Genomic DNA, 18,571 nt, shown 5'->3' on the forward strand with positions numbered 1-18,571 from the left:
CAGGGAAACTGTGCACATGTGCACATGTTGCCGCCTATTATCGTAGGAACAAGCGCCTCAAAACCTGATCATCGCATGTTGCCATCGAGCTGGTCTTCGCTGCAGATGCTGCATCTCTGCTTTTCAGAAGCGGAGTGCCTCGAGAAAATGGTCTTTCAGAGATTCCAGCACGGAGCGCAACTTATGTAATGGAAAGTGCAGTTGTTCTTAAGATTTTCTGCATTGATTTTCGCTCAAAATCTTTTTTTTGTGAGGTGTGGAAGAAGAAACATGTGTTCTGATCTCTTTCAAAATGATTCTAGGTTACCTTTGTACAGATATAATTCTTGTCACGTTTGCGTAAACTGAACAGATGAGTAAACTATAAATTATGCATGGGAATCCCCAGTTTAATGGGGAGGCTGTTTCCCTTCTCCATGGAACTTAAGGCTCAAGATGGTAACAGAAAAGCCCACCACAGCAGCAATAAAGAGAATCAGGTCAAAGAAAACCGCTAAGGTAAATCTATGCGATTTTTTTCAACTTTTTAGTTTACAATTACGGTGGGTTTAGAGATAAGATAACGTCCGTTTTGTTGACCAGTCAAGGTTAAATATACTTACTGTATATTAGTCTATTTAGCCTTGTTATTGTTTCATGACAAATGCATTTTCAGCGAAGGAAAGATACTTAAAATTCACTATGTTTTTACAATACCGCTGTTTGTGATGTGAAATGATTTCTTGAAAATATGTCGTGAGAGTTACTCTGCCAGATGGTCACGTGCAGTGTGAGTATTTCCACAGCAACAGTCCAGTTTACTCCATACTTCCTGGCTCAGATGCCATGGAGACCGAGGGGTTGTCTGGTGGATGGACGCTTTGTTAGATCTTGTATTGTGCTCAAAGCGACCCATTTGATTATTGTGTCCTTCCGAACTGGATCCTGTTTCATTCCTCATGCTGGACAAGACTGATATAACTACTGCATGCGCGATGAAATCACTACAGTGAATAATAATACATGTAGCCTACTCCTTTACCAATTAATCAAAAAAAGCTCACGTGTTGAGCTCCAAAGAGCTGATCGTCTTTGTAAGAACTTGTAACCTGTATTAGCCTACCCGATACGAACCTGTACGAACCTATACGAACCTGTAAGCTGACTGTGACACCATAATCAGATGTTTACATAATGCAATTGTAAAAAGACTCTTCCTTTCTTGTAATTATATTTCATCAGTAATTATAATTGCCTTGACACATTTGTTCAACTTAAATGTAAATGCAAGATGTAACTGCTTAACAAAAACACAGAGGTTTATTAAATGTAAAGCCTGTCAGGCTGATGGAACTGTAGATGTGATGACACAGTCTCCAAGCCTGACCCTGGGTCAGAGTGCAGCAGTGTCCAGCCCAGGATGCACATGGACAGGCTGCAACGTAGTCTGTCATTCTGGAACATGTAACAGGATCCCTGGGGTTCTCTGCCAGAGAGGCATGTTGGACATGCTCTCAGGGGAGGCAGGGGGCATAACACCATCCGGTCACCCAGGCTAGCTGGCACTGTTGTCACATGACTATCATGCAGAGAGAACCAGCCTCTAGACTGACTCAACACTCCTTTCACTGAATTCCCCTAAACAAAACCTAAACATTGGCATCTAGATGTCCAAGGTATTTAAATGTTAGTTCCTAGTTTCAGCTGGTTGAAATAAAACACAGCTTGTCTGTTTTCTGTTTCGACTTTGTCCATATTACAAGTTTTTCTCTTTTTTCAGAGAGCTGGACACAAACACAAACAGTTTAGTCCACCGAGTCATGGCGTGTTTCGGCTGAAGAACAGGTTGTTGAACCAGTGTTCCTGCGATGGACGGGATAGTGGAGTGTAAGGCCACACAAGGTCCTTTGGAATGTCTTTAGAGACTTGTACATTTGAACTGTGTGAAGTACACTACCATTAAAGTTCTTGCAGTCTTCAGGATGTCTTCTTGCAGATCTTTGGACTCTCTTTCTTTTAATTTGTTTTTTGCATAATTTTTGCACACAACTTTTCCCTAAGAAACTGGCCTACTGCTTTGCCGAGATATATCTCACCATGTTAGAAATTAATCTTTCAACATGTTTGTAGTCGGTATTAAGCTTACCTAGTCCAGCTTACATAGTCACCACCATCATAGCTCACCACAGGTTCAGATGAATGTATACATGCATCTGCATGTGTTGTTTCAGCTGCTGGGTCTGCTGGGTAATGGGGAACAGCTAGTTCTACCGTAAGGTGGGCGTCTGAGATTGTGATGACTCAGCAGATGTTGACATTCTGCTTCTCTACCCAGGATGTGGTGTGACACAGTCCCGAGTTTAGACTGCTGTTTTAAAAGGGTTATCAGGTTTGTCTGATTCAGTATCCTCCACAGCTGATGGGGGTTTGGCCACGGTCATGTTCACGCTCTACCTATTAACAGGGAGCTTTGCTGTTGCTGGTTACCTCATTTTGAGGACTCAAAGATTCTCCAAAATTGTGATTTCATTGATGACAGAGCCATTTTATTTAGCATGTCGCAGTCTGTCTTGAGTGTCTTATGGTTCTTTCTCTGAAGTGGGCAGCATGCTAATTGAAAAAGATGGAGGCAGTCAATTGGTTCCTATAGTAACCATGCTCCTCTCTGCCTCCCCTTGCTGCCACTATGGAAACACGGGTTTCCTCTAGTGCAGGAAGCACAACAATGGTAACTATGCTTTACTTGTGTTGTTTCATAGTGGTATGCTAAACATCTGTTTTTTATTCAACATTTTCTGCCTGTCCTCATGTAAACGAGATAACAAGACTGGGTGGGACTGTCCAACTATATGCTTCTCATCATCACCTTTTGCTTTGATGCTTTTATTCCTTATTAGCTTTGTTAATCCGTCAGAAAAGCCCAATTCCACCTGCTCTTCCCCTAACCCTGGTCTCTGTCTGGGCTGTAGATTCGGAGACGACAGAGGATGAGGGAGGGGAATCCTTTGACACCAGAGAGGAGGGAATGGGTCTCCAGGAACCGACTGCACATGCAGGTGGGTCCTCCCCCCAACACAACAACATTAATAGAACATCAACATTTCTATTGTTGTCAAGATGATCCTGCACATGTTTATTCCTACATGGATGAGTAGAGTTATGTATTGCAAGTGTAGCAGCAAGAACTAACTTAGACACTAAGTTAGATAGTAATAGCTATTAACAACACTCGACTGACTGACTCAACTTGGATAATGGTTTAAACATTCACTCTTTTCATTCTCATTATTTTAAACATACTGTAGGTGCATAGCTGCTGTTGAATTGGGAGTTGTTTTTGTAGGTGAGGGAGTGTTAAAGTTGATCATGGATTTTTCTCCTTAAACTTCAGGACACAGAGTGATGGACAGTTGGGCAGACGAGGAGTTTACAGCTTCCAGAACCAGGTAGGATTAGAGGACTGATGAGGCTTCACACTGCATGTGCAATGAAATCAGTCAATCAATCAATGCTTTGTTATATCAATTTATCAGTTTAATAAACAAATCAGTATAGGGCACCCATACAAAATCAGTCATGTTTACTAAACCTACCTTGGCTTCATCCTAGTCCTTTATTCCTTAAATTATTTTCTTCCAGGAGTCACTCTGAAGACGTTTTACCACCCCCCTCCCCAAGAACAATCAAACGCCCCTCCACCTCTCCGATGCCAAACCGCTCGGGTTCAGCCCCTACCACCCCCCTCACCCCCCGAAAGAAAGCTATAGTGCCGGCCGACTACCAAGACACAGTCCCCGAGGAGTTTGAGCAGAAAGTCAAGCAGCCCAAATCCTCCACGGGCATGTCCCAGAGCAGTGCTCAAGACTCTCGCCCCCAGACGCCTCTCAGTGAATACTCCCGGAAGGACCTGACAGCCAGACCCTCTCCTAAGCTCACCCGCGCAAGCTCCAAGATCTTTGAGAAAGTCCGCGGTTTCGAGGAGCGAAGGCGAAGCCTCGACAATCCAGAGGGATCCATATCTGGACGATCCTGGGCTGGCTTCAACCGCGCCGGGTCAGTGGACTCGGACGACGGAGGAAGCCGGCTGGGCATCTCCAGAGAGAGCTCCAAGGAAGACCTGCGTGAGGCTCTGAAGGAGGATGCTGCGGAGCGGAGGAGCATGTTCAGGCAGAGGGCCGCCTCGCTGGAGGAGAAGGCGCGCTACTCCGAGAAGGTACAGGACATCGAGAACAAGTTCACAGAGGAGCTCCAACGCATCAAGAAGCTGGTGGGGAAGCCTCACCTGAAGAAGTCCTTCTCCACCGAGCAGCTGACCCTGCGAGGTCGACAGAGGCTGCCTGAGAGGAAGCTGGAGCCCATCCCACCTCAGGTCCTGCAGAAGCTGCAGGAACGGGAGCGCGCCCAGTGGGAGAAGGAGCAGAAAGAGAAGGAGCAGACCAAACAGTGCTCGCCGCCAAAATCACCTCGACTCGCAAGCAAGCAATCCAGACCCCAGGAGACGGAGCGTCCGTCTGCCTCGTGCAGCAGGTTAGGAGAGGCAGCCGTCACTCCAGAGTCTATGCAGCTGTCTGATCTGCCGGGGCAGCGCTCGATAAGAGAGATCAGCAGGAGCAGTCCAGTCAGAGAGGTCTATCAGCGGTCTCCCTCACCAGCGACGTCTCGACAACAGAGGGCAGAGTCACCGAGCAGAAGTCTGGTTGACATGACGCTACGTAAGGTTGAACGAAGGCCAGCCAGCCCCTTGGTGCAGAGGGTCTCCCGGATGCAGGAATCCCCACACGTCAAAGAGTCTCCTGCCAAAACATCACCAAAGGAAGAGTTGTCTGGAAGGAAGACACCTGTAGAGCTTGTTTTAAGAAAAGTAGAAAATAGACCTGCAAGCCCGTTGGTACAAAGAAAATGTACCGATTTACCAGATATTCCAGACCAAGTCCCAGCTAAAACCCCGAGGCTGACGGCCTCTTCAGCCGCGCTCCCAGCCCCCCCACTGGGGGAGAAGATAGAGGTGGAGGCTCCGAGGCCGGCCCCCAGGCTCAACATCCCCACTATTATTGTTGAAGATGAGCCAATGCAAGAAGACGTTCCTGCTGAGACTGACCAGTCGCAGAAGGCTAATGTCCCCAGAGAGCAGAAGACCAGAGGAAGAGCCCGACGCACCAGGCCCATGTCCCCAGAGCAAGGTCAGATTACCCTCATTCTTACTGTCGGAGGTGTTTCTACTTGATACTCACTTCTTACGACTAATCTTCTGCTTTACTTTTTTATTTGCGGCCCTAAGACTTTTGTACAGTAATGTAGATTTTACAAACGTCCTTTTTGACAGATTCTTCAGATGACTCGTACGTGTCTGCTGGGGAGGATCCGTTGGAGGCTCCTGTGTTTGAGTTTCCCCTGCAGGACACGGTGGCTACTGCTGGGATGGATGTGCTCATGAAGTGCATCATTGCTGGGAACCCTCTGCCCCAAGGTACGAGTCTCCTCAGCCCACCCATCTTCCTTCTCCTATCCTGTCAGCTGTCCCAACTAGAATGTTAGGAGCTTCCTGTCTTCTACCTCTATACAGATGTCTCAGTACCCGGACTAACGGGTGTCTTATCATGCCACATGGTGTGTTTAGTAAGAGACTTGGGCTAACATTCCTATGTGTGTTCCTGTAGTTACCTGGACAAGGGACAGCACAGTGCTCTCCAGTGGAGCTGGTGTTGTAGTGAAGGTGGAGGGGGAGCGCCACACTCTGCTGATCAGGTGGGCCAAGCACAGCGACGCCGGGACCTACTGCGTCACAGCCGTCAACGAGGTGGGCCAGGTGTCCAGCAGGGCCAGCCTCTCTGTTAAAACAGGTGAGCATGTTTACTGGTGAAACATTTCGTTTTTAAGAATGTTGTTTTTACTCGACAGTGCAACTGAAGATCACAGCAGATTGTATCAAGTCAGATGTTACATAAAGGGCTTCTGTTGACTGTTGGTCGGGGTTATCCTGTATCTGAAGCAGCATGCAGGAAGCTAAGTTTCAATGTTTAGATCCAGGGTCCGCAAGGTGCTAAGGGGTCTGAGTCAATCAAACCTTTTATTTATTTTGTATTCATTTGATTGTATTCAGTTGAATACAGAAAAAGCATATTAATGACATATTTCCCTTCTTCAATGGCCTGTCACATAGCCATGCATACTTAACAAGCATCTCAACTACCCACTGTATGTAAATACACTGTGTTTCTTACCACCTGATTAAGAAGCTAGGCTTTTCTATTCTCAGCAATAGATTCAGGGTTCACTTTGACTTAAATGATGTAATATCAGAAGCGATTCTTCTAAATTACATTACAATTACATTTAGCAGACGCTCGACTTACAGTAAGTACAGGGACAAGTAGGGTGAAGTGCCTTGCCCAAGGACACAATATCATTTGGCATGGCCAGGTATCGATCTGGCAACCTTCAGATTACTAGTCCGATTCCCTAACCGCTCAGCCATCTGACTCCCCACATCATAAATGATATCAGATCTTAAATGCTGTAGTGAAAATGAGTCATACAGTATGTTTGACCTAGGCACCAGTGTTCACTAACAGGAATGGTTATCTGCATTCAGCTTCCACATTCATTCCAAAAAGGAAAAGTCAGTTACATGGACTTCCTGAGTACATTATGCAGTTCATATCAGTCCAGAAGATGAATGGTTTCCAGAAAGATTTTATTACAGGGATGATCCAAACAGCAGGCTCAACTAAGCTACCCACCAGGCCGTGAATATAGCTCTCCAGATATGTATCTCGTTCTCTGATGTTTCATCTCTAATCAAGTGGTGGAGGTTAAACCTTCCTTCCTCTCCTGGAGAATCCTGGCCATCTCCCTTCCCTCCTAATCTCTCTCTGCTGCCAAGCCGTCGCACTTATAGTTACCATAGCAACCCCTGAGTCTAAATTGAACCTATAAATTGTTAAGACGTGCCAGTCTTCCTGCATTGTTTGCAGGCTGGGAGACTCTCCTCTATGTGTTAATCAAATCAATATTTGTATATGTTTGCACCTGTACGTATGTTGGACAGAAATATATTTTAAAAAAACATTTTAATCTTAAGCAACATCAAAAAAAAAGATTTCACATCATAGTTCAAGTCGCATGTATATTTATGATAAAACCATGTTGCTGTATGAGAAGACCAGCAACACAACATCTATTTCAGAACATTTATTTTCTACTTTCACATAAACACATTTATGTACATAAATGTACGAAACACAACACCAAGGGGTTGGGCATACGTGTGCAACATTTTTCAACATTACAGTTACTGCCTGTGTCTGAGCCCCCTGCCTGTGTCTGAGCCCCCTGCCTGTGTCTGAGCCCCCTGCCTGTGTCTGAGCCCCCTGCCCTGTGTCTGAGCCCCCTGCCTGTGTCTGAGCCCCCTGCCTGTGTCTGAGCCCCCTGCCTGTGTCTGAGCCCCCTGCCCTGTGTCTGAGCCCCCTGCCTGTGTCTGAGCCCCCTGCCTGTGTCTGAGCCCCCTGCCCTGTGTCTGAGCCCCCTGCCTGTGTCTGAGCCCCCTGCCTGTGTCTGAGCCCCCTGCCCTGTGTCTGAGCCCCCTGCCCTGTGTCTGAGCCCCCTACCCTGTGTCTGAGCCCCCTGCCTGTTTCTGAGCCCCCTGCCTGTGTCTGAGCCCCCTGCCCTGTGTCTGAGCCCCCTGCCTGTGTCTGAGCCCCCTGCCCTGTGTCTGAGCCCCCTGCCTGTGTCTGAGCCCCCTGCCCTGTGTCTGAGCCCCCTGCCCTGTGTCTGAGCCCCCTGCCTGTGTCTGAGCCCCCTGCCTGTGTCTGAGCCCCCTGCCCTGTGTCTGAGCCCCCTGCCCTGTGTCTGAGCCCCCTACCCTGTGTCTGAGCCCCCTGCCTGTGTCTGAGCCCCCTGCCTGTGTCTGAGCCCCCTGCCCTGTGTCTGAGCCCCCTGCCTGTGTCTGAGCCCCCTGCCTGTGTCTGAGCCCCCTGCCCTGTGTCTGAGCCCCCTGCCTGTGTCTGAGCCCCCTGCCTGTGTCTGAGCCCCCTGCCTGTGTCTGAGCCCCCTGCCTGTGTCTGAGCCCCCTGCCTGTGTTCCCCAGAGCCCCCCCCTGAGCCCCGGGGGGCCCTGGCCGTGCGCGTGGAGGCCAGCAGTCCCATCACCTCAGACGAGGAGTACCTCAGCCCGCTGGAGGAGGCTACTGACCTGGGGGGCCCCGAGCTCAGGACTGTGGACTCCAGGTTCAAGGAGCCCCCAGGCTTCCTGGTGAGCCTGGCAAGCAGCCGCAACCGAACCATCTTTACTGATTGGTACAGAACCATCTTTACTGACTGGTACAGAACCATCTTTACTGATTGGTTCAACACATAGAAACTTTGTTTATCATTGTTTATAATGATAACATATTGATAGTTATTATGTCACATTCAAAGAGAGAATTGTGTTCATGATGTTTGCACGTGCCTGACAGCCAGCTGTGCTCCCTACATCCCTAACCCCATCCCTCACCTCTCCTCCTCCATGGGAACCACGGTAACAGGCCACCATGAGTGACCAGGCAGTGTTTGAAGGTCAAGAGGTCACACTGTCTGTGAGAGTCAGTGGGCAGCCCAAACCCATGCTGTACTGGTAGGTCGTCCCTGTTGACCCGTCCCTGTTGACCCGTCCCTGTTGACCCGTCCCTGTTGACCCGTCCCTGTTGACCCGTCCCTGTTGACCCGTCCCTGTTGACCCGTCCCTGTTGACCCGTCCCTGTTGACCTGTCCCTGTTGACCTGTCCCTGTTGACCCGTCCCTGTTGACCCGTCCCTGTTGACCCGTCCCTGTTGACCCGTCCCTGTTGACCTGTCCCTGTTGACCCGTCCCTGTTGACCCGTCCCTGTTGACCCGTCCCTGTTGACCCGTCCCTGTTGACCCGTCCCTGTTGACCCGTCCCTGTTGCAGGCTGAGAGACAGAGTCACAGTGAAGACCGGCCCACGTCACCTGGTCCAGGAGATGGCTGGCGGCACCTTTCAGATGACCATCAGGTCGGCTCTAAGGTCAGACAGCGGTGTGTACACCTGCAAGATCATCAACGAGTACGGCAGCCGGCAGTGTGAGGGCAGGCTGGAGGTCACAGGTGAGAGAGCTCTTCACTACACCACCAGCACTCCTTAGAGATGGACTTTATACTCTCCACCATATGACTCCTTACAGAAGGAATTTACATGTAATTGATGGAGGTATGGGCAAACACGCATAGTACATATATAGAAATATGCTATTGTTTAAAGTATAACTTTTTTGCACCCCTGCCTACACAAATGGCACAGCCAACAAGATGGCATCATCTTCCCACACTGTACAGACATTCAGAAGCCACAAACATTCCTTCCTTCATTTTCCTTTACCCACCTCCTCCGTCCTTCTTCCTCCTTCCTCCTCTTCCTCCTCCTCCTTCAGCCCCACCCATGGAGCCAGCTTTAGCTGTCACCCGGCCTGTCAGAGACATCACTGCCAGGGCTGGAGAGACCGTCATGTTCGAGTGCCATGTGATTGGTCCTCAAGACACAGATGTGGATTGGCTGGCTGATGGGAAGCTGATGCAGCCTGCGCTGCTGAACTGTAAGATGCACTTTGACGGAAAGAGATGTCGCCTGCTGCTCAACTCTGTCCACGAGGACGACAGTGGCACCTACATGTGCAAGCTCAGCACAGCCAAGGGTGAACAACACACCTCTGTCTAACCAAGCATGGATGTGTGTATAAGACGACAGATACGTCATACTTGATCCTATGTTTAAGAATGACAGTATAGTACTGGGGCAACTGCAGTATCCAAAATCATTAGTGTCTGTTATTAAGTAGATTTAATATCTGATGTTTCACTTCAATATTGTTGTCTCTCCTCCTATCCTCCTTGTCTGCTCTGACTTCGCTCTTCTTCCTCCTCTCCTCCTCTCCTCCTCACCTCCTCTTTTCGTCCTCCTCTCCTCCTCTCTTCTTCCTCCTGTCTTCTTCCTCCTCTCCTCCTCTCCTCCTCACCTCCTCTCTTCTTCCTCCTCTCTTCCTCTCCTCCTCACCTCCTCTCTTCTTCCTCCTCTCTTCCTCTCCTCCTCACCTCCTCTTTTCGTCCTCCTCTCCTCCTCTCTTCTTCCTCCTGTCTTCTTCCTCCTCTCTTCCTCTCCTCCTCACCTCCTCTCTTCTTCCTCCTCTCTTCCTCTCCTCCTCACCTCCTCTCTTCTTCCTCCTCTCCTCCTCTCCTCCTCTTGTGTTTTCAGAGGAGCTGACGTCTAGCGGGCAGCTGAAGGTTCTTCCCTCCATCGAGCCTCTGTTCACCCGGATGCTGGACGTGCTGGAGGTGATTGAGGGCCGTAACGCCCGCTTCGACTGCAAGGTCAGCGGGACGCCACACCCCTGCGTCACCTGGAGCCACTTTGGTAGGCAGGACTCAGCTGTGCCCCGCACTTTTCTGGGAAACAAAAGGACACCTGTAGTTGAAGTGATAGTGAAAGTGGTGCTCCCTGTGCCGTCTCTTTCCAGACCACCCCCTAACCCACAGCGAGGACGTCCACATCCTGCAGGAGGGCGGACGCCACTCGCTGGTCCTCTCTCACGTCTCCAACGAGGACGAGGGCTTCTACACCGTTGTGGCCCGCAACGCACATGGAGAGGCCGAGTGCTCCGCTGAGCTCTACGTACAGGAGCCACGACCAGCCATCTCTGCCCAGATGTACGTCCAACCTTCTTTTAAACACCAATCTGACTTCAAGGAAGCATCAAAGAAAGTGTCATAGAAATTCACAAGACAAACAATTTAACTTCCACACCTTCTTCATTTCCCTCCTCTCCACCTTTTCACTCCATTAACCATCTCCTTTCATCCCTCTTTCCTTGCCTCTTCGCTTCCCTCCCTTGTTCACCTCTTCCATTCATCACTCACCTAACCCTAACCCTCCCTCCTCCCTCTCTCCCCCCCCCCTCCCCCCAGGGCCAAGCTGGAGAAGATGCCTTCCATCCCTGAGGAGCCGGAGGTACCTGAGAGCGAAGTAGAGCGTTTCACCATGCCAGACTTTGTGAAGCCGCTGTACGACCTGGACGTGATTGAGGGGAAAGAGGCCGTGCTGAAGTGTAAGGTGGCTGGCCTGCCCTACCCCACCATCTTCTGGTTCCACAATGGGAAGAGGATCGACAGCACTGAGGAAAGGAAGATGACACAGTGTGAGTGATCAGCACTGTTTAGAGAGAAACCATCCGCTCTGGGATTATGTCTGCTGTGATGGAAGCAGCAGGTGGCTCTGGGATTATGTCTGCTGTGATGGAAGCAGCAGGTGGCTCTGGGATTATGTCTGCTGTGATGGAAGCAGCAGGTGGCTCTGGGATTATGTCTGCTGTGATGGAAGCAGCAGGTGGCTCTGGGATTATGTCTGCTGTGATGGAAGCAGCAGGTGGCTCTGGGATTATGTCTGCTGTGATGGAAGCAGCAGGTGGCTCTGGGATTATGTCTGCTGTGATGGAAGCAGCAGGTGGCTCTGGGATTATGTCTGCTGTGATGGAAGCTGTAGGTGGCTCTGGGATTATGTCTGCTGTGATGGAAGCGGCAGGTGGCTCTGGGATTATGTCTGCTGTGATGGAAGAAGCAGGTGGCTCTGGGATTATGTCTGCTGTGATGGAAGCAGCAGGTGGCTCTGGGATTATGTCTGCTGTGATGGAAGCAGCAGGTGGCTCTGGGATTATGTCTGCTGTGATGGAAGCAGCAGGTGGCTCTGGGATTATGTCTGCTGTGATGGAAGCAGCAGGTGGCTCTGGGATTATGTCTGCTGTGATGGAAGCAGCAGGTGGCTCTAGGCTAGTCCATGTTCTTCCAAGAGAATTCTATTTAATTGAATAGTTAAACACACCTTATGTCTCCAATCCCCAAGATAGAATATTCTGGTGTGTGTGCATAATGTGCATAATATCATGTAGGAAGAGATTCAGCTTTAACAGTCAGAAGTAGTCCTTCCTCTATTCAGAAGAACTGTTTGACTGGATCCAGGAGATTGACAAGCAGGTGTGTGTCATTTTGTTTGGTCCAGTCAGAGACATCCACAGCCTGGTGATCCGGTCTGTGTGTCACAGCCATGCAGGAGTGTACAAGAGCGTCATCTCCAACAAGGTGGGCAAGGCCACCTGCTACGCCCACCTCTACGTCACAGGTGAGTCACCTCCACCTCAGGACACGCCTGGGGACTCCTGGACAATGCTTTCTTTTCTGTCAGGGTCTTAAACGTTTCACATGATTCTGTTATAGGTGGGTTATAGGTGTATATCTTGTAATGCCTGTTAACCATCAGTGCTTCTGGGTATTTACAGATGTTCTTCCTGACCCCCCCGATGGGGCGCCAGTGGTACGGTCCATCACAGGGAAAACCATCACCCTGGAGTGGAAGAAACCTCGACGACTAGACCCCTCCATTGGTGTGTCTGCCTCCCATCCTGCAGCTAAGCTCTGACGTTAATATGATCAGAAATTATACTTTACGTATTTGGGGAATAGTGTGTTTTGCAACTGCAACTGAACACAGCTGGAGACAATGGCTTCCCAAGATTAGACTGGTGCCAAACAGATTATAATTGTTGATTAGTTTATGTCTAAGAAAAAAGAAAACCACTGTAAAACAGCTATACATACATTGTTTCTTTTCAACAAGCCAGTAGATAACCAAACTCCACGAGCATCATTAAACTCCTGTCCTCTTTCAGACCCCAGCTGCTTGATGTACGCCGTCCAGCAGCAAGCCCTGGGCTCCATCCAGTGGAACATCATAGCATCCAGCCTGAGAGAGACCTCCTACACCGTCTCCACGCTCTCCAAGGGAGTCCGCTACGCCTTCAGGGTGCTCTCCATCACCACCAAGGCCTTCAGCAAGCCCTCCCCAGCCACCGATGCAGTGCAGCTGCTGGACAGAGGTAACTGCAGGGACAGCAGGGACAGCTGGCTTTATCTGGAGGAATCCTTCTTCTGTTGGATTTCAGAGAGAGAGAACAGGATGGATTGTGAGAAACGACAGGAATCTGTTTCTTCTGATCCACAGTGAAGGCCAGTGTGTGTATGCCATGTCTGGGGCAGTAGGTGTTCCATACTGAAATGTGCTCTTGATCTCTCCAGGTCCCTATATTGAGGAGGCCCCAGTGATCATCGACAAGCCCGACGTTGTCTATGTGATGGAGAACCAGTCTGTCAGCATCACCATCACCCTCAACCATGTCAACGCAACTGTCATCTGGAAGAGGCAAGTCACCCTGAGGACCCTCATATGAGTGTTCAGTCAGACTACAGGATGAAATACCAACTCCTGTGTCCGTCATTTGTGTACTGAGAGTCATTTACTTTAACTCAGTCCACAGCTTGTAGTAATGATCCCATATCATGAGGATATGAAACCTGCTCTGGTGGTTCCCTCGTCAGGCTCAGAGTCTGGGGGTTATTACTCATCCCTAAGACCTGAGCCATGTGTTGTGGTGTGTTCAGGAGGGGGCTGGTGCTGAGCAGCAGACCAGGCTTGTTTGAGATGCTCATGCCTGATGACGACCAACACACCCTGAAGATGCTGCGGGTGAAGCTGGCCGATGTGGGCCAGATGGTGTGTGTGGCTTCCAACAAGTGTGGCAGTGACTCCTGCACCTTCAGCGTGGAGATGGCTGGTGGGTTTCTGACGCTCCCCAGAATCACAGTGGCTCACAGCTGATTTGCAGCAGACCAAGAGCTTTTTAATTAATCATTGAAATTGAAGCAATTTGTCATAGGATTCCAACATTTTAATCAAAAATGATTTTGAATGTTTATTAAATCAAAAGTTATTATCAGAGCTGATTCAGGCTTTCATGTGGAGTAAAGAGTTGTATCTCTCCCTCCCAGCGCCCCCAACGTTTGAGAGTATCATGGAGGATGTGGATGTGTCTGTGGGGGAGACGCCTCACTTTGCTGTGGTGGTGGAGGGCAGTCCTGTCCCCGACATCCTGTGGTTCAAGGTATACGACAGGAAACTGTGTCTGTGCTTGCATCTGTGTCTCTGTAATTTAATTTAAAAAAGATGTGACTTGATGACAGTGGTTGGACCAAGAATTGAAATGGACATGAACAACTTTTTGACATAGCTTTGCCACCTGTCTGTTCCAGAATGACGTACTGTTGTCAGAGAGCAGTCACTACACGTTTGTGTACGACGACAGCGAGTGTTCTCTGGTGGTTCTGAACACACAGGAGGAGGACTCTGGAGTGTACACCTGCACTGCCAGGAACCTGGCCGGGTCTGTGTCCTGCAAGGCTGAGCTCAGCGTGCGCCCAGGTAACCCTACCCTCAGGTAACCCTACCCTCAGGTAAACCTACCCCTACCCTCAGGTAACCCTACCCTCAGGTAACCCTACCCCCAGGTAACCCTACCCTCAGGTAACCCTACCCTCAGGTAAACCTACCCCTACCCTCAGGTAACCCTACCCTCAGGTAACCCTACCCTCAGGTAACCCTTCCCCTACCCTCAGGTAACCCTACCCTCAGGTAACCCTACCCCTACCCTCAGGTAATCCTACCCCCAGGTAACCCTACCCTCAGGTAATCCTACCCCCAGGTAACCCTACCCCTACCCTCAGGTAACCCTACCCCTACCCTCAGGTAACCCTACCCTCAGGTAACCCTACCCTCAGGTAACCCTACCCCTACCTTCAGTTAACCCTACCCCTACCCCCAGGTAACCCTACCCTCAGGTAACCCTACCCTCAGGTAACCCTACCCCTACCCTCAGGTAACCCTACCCCCAGGTAACCCTACCCCCAGGTAACCCTACCCCTACCCCCAGGTAACCCTAACCTTCAGGTAACCCTAACTCCAGATAACCCTACCCCCAGATAACCCCACCCCCAGATAACCCTAACCCCAGGTAACCCTATGTAATGAAGTAGCAGAAACATGAACAGCATCACTATCTGTCTGCTCTGAGGTCAGTGTAAATGGCTAGTGTTCTGTGCTGGTCGTGTTCCTCTGCAGATGTTAAGGAGCAACAGAAGCCCGTGCTGGATGAGGAGACCCTGCTCAGGAGGATGCGCCGGCTGACAGACTACTACGACATCCACAAGGAGATCGGGAGGTGAGGATCTGCTAGCAGATCTACAGCTGATCAATGAGTTACGACCCTGAAACTAAACGGCAATGAACTCACCTAGAAAACAATCAGCTTTGGATTTTGAGTAACTCTGCTTGTTTCTCCAGAGGGGCCTTCTCGTATGTGAAACTTGTGACACAGAAAGCAGGAAAAATTGAATATTCTGCCAAGTTCATCTCAGCGCGAGCTAAGAGAAAAGCTTCGGCCCTGAGGGAGATGAACCTGCTGTCTCGTCTGGACCACGAACGAATCCTCTACTTCCACGACGCCTTCGAGAAGAAGAACGCTGTGGTCATCATCACTGAGATGTATCTCTGTCTGAACACTGCCTGAAGGGCAACACACCTTCAAGTTGGACTGCAATATCTTGACGAGGAAGGAGAAGGAGGGATCAGGCTATAATCTCTTACATGATGCACCCATACACACTCAAACACATCATAAAATAACAATGTCCATAGGGCGTCTAGCAATATTGCATGTCCTGTTTTGAAATGAAAATCATTTTTCCTTGATGAATACCTGAAGCTGCCACGAGGAGTTACTGGAGAGGTTCATCAAGAAGTCTAGTGTGATGGAGTCTGATGTAGGTTCAGCGACATGCTCAGACCTCTACATGACTCAACCCCTCGCTGAGTCACTTCCTGTCACTGCTGCAGTATTACAGCTTGAACATAAAGCTGATGAGGAAAGCTGGATGAAACGCTTTTCTGTGTGCCGCAGGTCCGGTCCTGTATGAGACAACTGCTGGAGGGGCTGGACTATCTACACCGACAACATCTCATACATTTGGACATCAAGGTAAATATGGCAGTTTGGGTTCCATTTCCTGAAGTGTTACGTATGCGCACCGTCAAGATATTAAGGATTGTATTCCTTTTATAATGTTATGTAAGATCATGTATTTATTTAGCACTTGTTTTTTATCGAAAGCAAAAAACAGGGAGGGAATTTGAACCTGCAACCTCTTGACGTGCTACTAAAGGCTTCACCACTGAGCTCCTCTGTATTCCTCTGTGTGATCGTGATGCTCTCTCCCTCAAGCCTGACAACATCCTCATGGCCGATCCCCATGGCGACCAGATCAGGATCTGTGATTTCGGCAACGCTGTGCAGCTGACACCAGACGAGGCTCAGTACTGTAAATACGGCACCCCAGAATTTGTTGCCCCAGAAATAGTGAATCAGACCCCTGTGTCCATGGCAACGGACATCTGGTAAGGAGCTGGCACACATGAGGGATCTGAATCATATCTCAAATTAAATCAAGTTTCACTTTATACTCTGCTTTTATCCCTAGGCCAATTGGAGTCATCACTTATCTGTGGTGAGTGAAATATTAGTCATTATTCAGCTATAACAACATTCAGCAATAATAACTCTCTGAATCTCAATAGAAGCTATGCCTTGCCTGATGCATTACACCAGCGATTCCCAAACTTTGAGACTGAGGGTAATGCAGGTGGGCCGCCAAACCAATGAAAACAAGTATTAAAAATGAATAAATATCAAAATATTTATATATACTGTTGGTAAATGATTATTGCAATTCATGTAATGTAATTAATGTAAACATTTTAAAATAACATTGTGGTGTTAACTTGCATACGCCGTGGTTTTGTTAAACGTGTGAAAAGTAAGTTAAGTGAACAAATGTGTTTGGCGGCGGCAAAAAAAGTGAGTCATGATGACACCATGTCATTACTGTAATCACCCCCCTGTCTCCTGTTTGGGAGCTGTTACTGTAATCACTCCCCTGTCTCCTGTTTGGGAGCTGTTACTGTAATCACCCCCCTGTCTCCTGTTTGGGAGCTGTTACTGTAATCACTCCCCTGTCTCCTGTTTGGGAGCTGTTACTGTAATCACCCCCTGTCTCCTGTTTGGGAGCTGTTACTGTAATCACTCCCCTGTCTCCTGTTTGGGAGCTGTTACTATAATCACTCCCCTGTCTCCTGTTTGGGAGCTGTTACTATAATCACTCCCCTGTCTCCTGTTTGGGAGCTGTTACTGTAATCACTCCCCTGTCTCCTGTTTGGGAGCTGTTACTGTAATCACCCCCTGTCTCCTGTTTGGGAGCTGTTACTGTAATCACTCCCCTGTCTCCTGTTTGGGAGCTGTTACTGTAATCACCCCCTGTCTCCTGTTTGGGAGCTGTTACTGTAATCACCCCCGTCTCCTGTTTGGGAGCTGTTACTGTAATCACCCCCTGTCTCCTGTTTGGGAGCTGTTACTGTAATCACTCCCCTGTCTCCTGTTTGGGAGCTGTTACTGTAATCACCCCCTGTCTCCTGTTTGGGAGCTGTTACTGTAATCACTCCCCTGTCTCCTGTTTGGGAGCTGTTGTTTTTGAGGCTTCAAACCACACTGTGTCTGCTTCAGTGTGACTGGCGTGTCTCCGTTTGCTGGAGAGGACGACCGCAGCTCTCTGCTCAACATCAGGAACTACAACGTGGCTTTTGAGGAGAGAATGTTCGCGGACCTCGGTCGAGAAGCCAAGGGCTTCATCATCAAGCTGCTGGTTGCAGACAGGCTGTGAGGAACTAATATCTTAACAACTAAATACCCTCATTGGACAAAAACAAATAATCAATTAGTCCTTCTATATTGTATTCTCAATAGGATGCCTGAAGCATTAGTAGCGGTATGCTTATAGTATATATACAGTACAAAAAAATACCTTTACTGTTGGAGACAAAATGTAATATAATGCAGCATAATGCCATTTTGAACCTACAGGAGGCCTGATACACAGGAATGCCTTCGTCATCCCTGGTTTAAGGTACAGTTAAGAATGTACTGACCACGCCATGGGTTTAAACTAGACCCCCACTACACTGGGTATCTCACAGCATTCAGAAATATTGAGCAATAAATAAACTGAAATGATTATCCTTCACCTTTGTCATGTTATTCAGACACTCACAAAGGGGAAGGCTATAAACACAGAAGCCCTCAAGAAGTTTGTGTCTCGTAGGAAATGGCAGGTAAGGGATTTTACTATTTACTTTCAGATTTCAACAGAGATGGGAAGTAACAAAGTACAAATACTTCGTTACTGTACTTTCTTTTTCTGGTATCAGTACAGAGTGGCACAAGTTTTGTATTGATGAGTACTTGATGTGGATTGTACTGTATTTTATTTTGATATATATATATATATTTTTTATGTAGGGCAAAAAAAAAAGTTTGAACACATTTTGAATGGTTGAAAGAATATGTTACATTTTTTCCATAAATCTTTTCAAAAATCTTTTTCCCAAAAATATTTTCTACATAGTATTTAGGCTTCTCTGTTTCTCCTCTCCTCCTTCTGCTTTTTTTTTTTTTTTTTTTACTGTTGAACATTTTCTTTTATTTTTTAAGTTTTAAAAACTTCCAAAAGGTTGAAAACAAAAATGTCCCCAAAAATTCAGAACGGATTTTCAACAAAATATTTTCCCCAAAATATTTCACTTTAACTTGAGTGAAAAAGTGTAGTCAGCACTTC

At 48.3% G+C, this 18,571-nt stretch overlaps 1 protein-coding gene across 2 annotated transcripts in view; it reads left to right on the plus strand.

Annotated features, from left to right (window-relative positions):
• The window catches only part of spegb (striated muscle enriched protein kinase b), a 35,486-nt gene that overhangs the window by 6,154 nt on the left and 10,761 nt on the right, over positions 1-18,571 (plus strand). For both annotated transcript variants that reach the window (XM_084689970.1, XM_084689971.1), the window contains 28 exons: positions 2,949-3,035; positions 3,371-3,425; positions 3,619-5,159; positions 5,303-5,446; positions 5,637-5,819; positions 8,066-8,229; positions 8,504-8,592; positions 8,907-9,082; positions 9,406-9,666; positions 10,224-10,382; positions 10,486-10,675; positions 10,934-11,163; positions 12,021-12,140; positions 12,298-12,402; positions 12,688-12,894; positions 13,094-13,217; positions 13,457-13,629; positions 13,844-13,956; positions 14,105-14,273; positions 14,970-15,069; positions 15,192-15,392; positions 15,613-15,670; positions 15,808-15,885; positions 16,129-16,301; positions 16,385-16,411; positions 17,464-17,616; positions 17,821-17,863; positions 18,000-18,068. In XM_084689970.1, coding sequence (XP_084546096.1) covers positions 2,949-3,035; positions 3,371-3,425; positions 3,619-5,159; positions 5,303-5,446; positions 5,637-5,819; positions 8,066-8,229; positions 8,504-8,592; positions 8,907-9,082; positions 9,406-9,666; positions 10,224-10,382; positions 10,486-10,675; positions 10,934-11,163; positions 12,021-12,140; positions 12,298-12,402; positions 12,688-12,894; positions 13,094-13,217; positions 13,457-13,629; positions 13,844-13,956; positions 14,105-14,273; positions 14,970-15,069; positions 15,192-15,392; positions 15,613-15,670; positions 15,808-15,885; positions 16,129-16,301; positions 16,385-16,411; positions 17,464-17,616; positions 17,821-17,863; positions 18,000-18,068 — 5,192 coding nt within the window. The remainder of the gene's footprint in view (positions 1-2,948; positions 3,036-3,370; positions 3,426-3,618; positions 5,160-5,302; positions 5,447-5,636; positions 5,820-8,065; positions 8,230-8,503; positions 8,593-8,906; positions 9,083-9,405; positions 9,667-10,223; positions 10,383-10,485; positions 10,676-10,933; positions 11,164-12,020; positions 12,141-12,297; positions 12,403-12,687; positions 12,895-13,093; positions 13,218-13,456; positions 13,630-13,843; positions 13,957-14,104; positions 14,274-14,969; positions 15,070-15,191; positions 15,393-15,612; positions 15,671-15,807; positions 15,886-16,128; positions 16,302-16,384; positions 16,412-17,463; positions 17,617-17,820; positions 17,864-17,999; positions 18,069-18,571) is intronic.

The sequence above is a fragment of the Hypomesus nipponensis genome, chromosome 23 (genome assembly GCF_054491055.1).
Source record: "Hypomesus nipponensis isolate SF chromosome 23, ASM5449105v1, whole genome shotgun sequence".
Lineage (NCBI taxonomy): Eukaryota > Metazoa > Chordata > Actinopteri > Osmeriformes > Osmeridae > Hypomesus > Hypomesus nipponensis.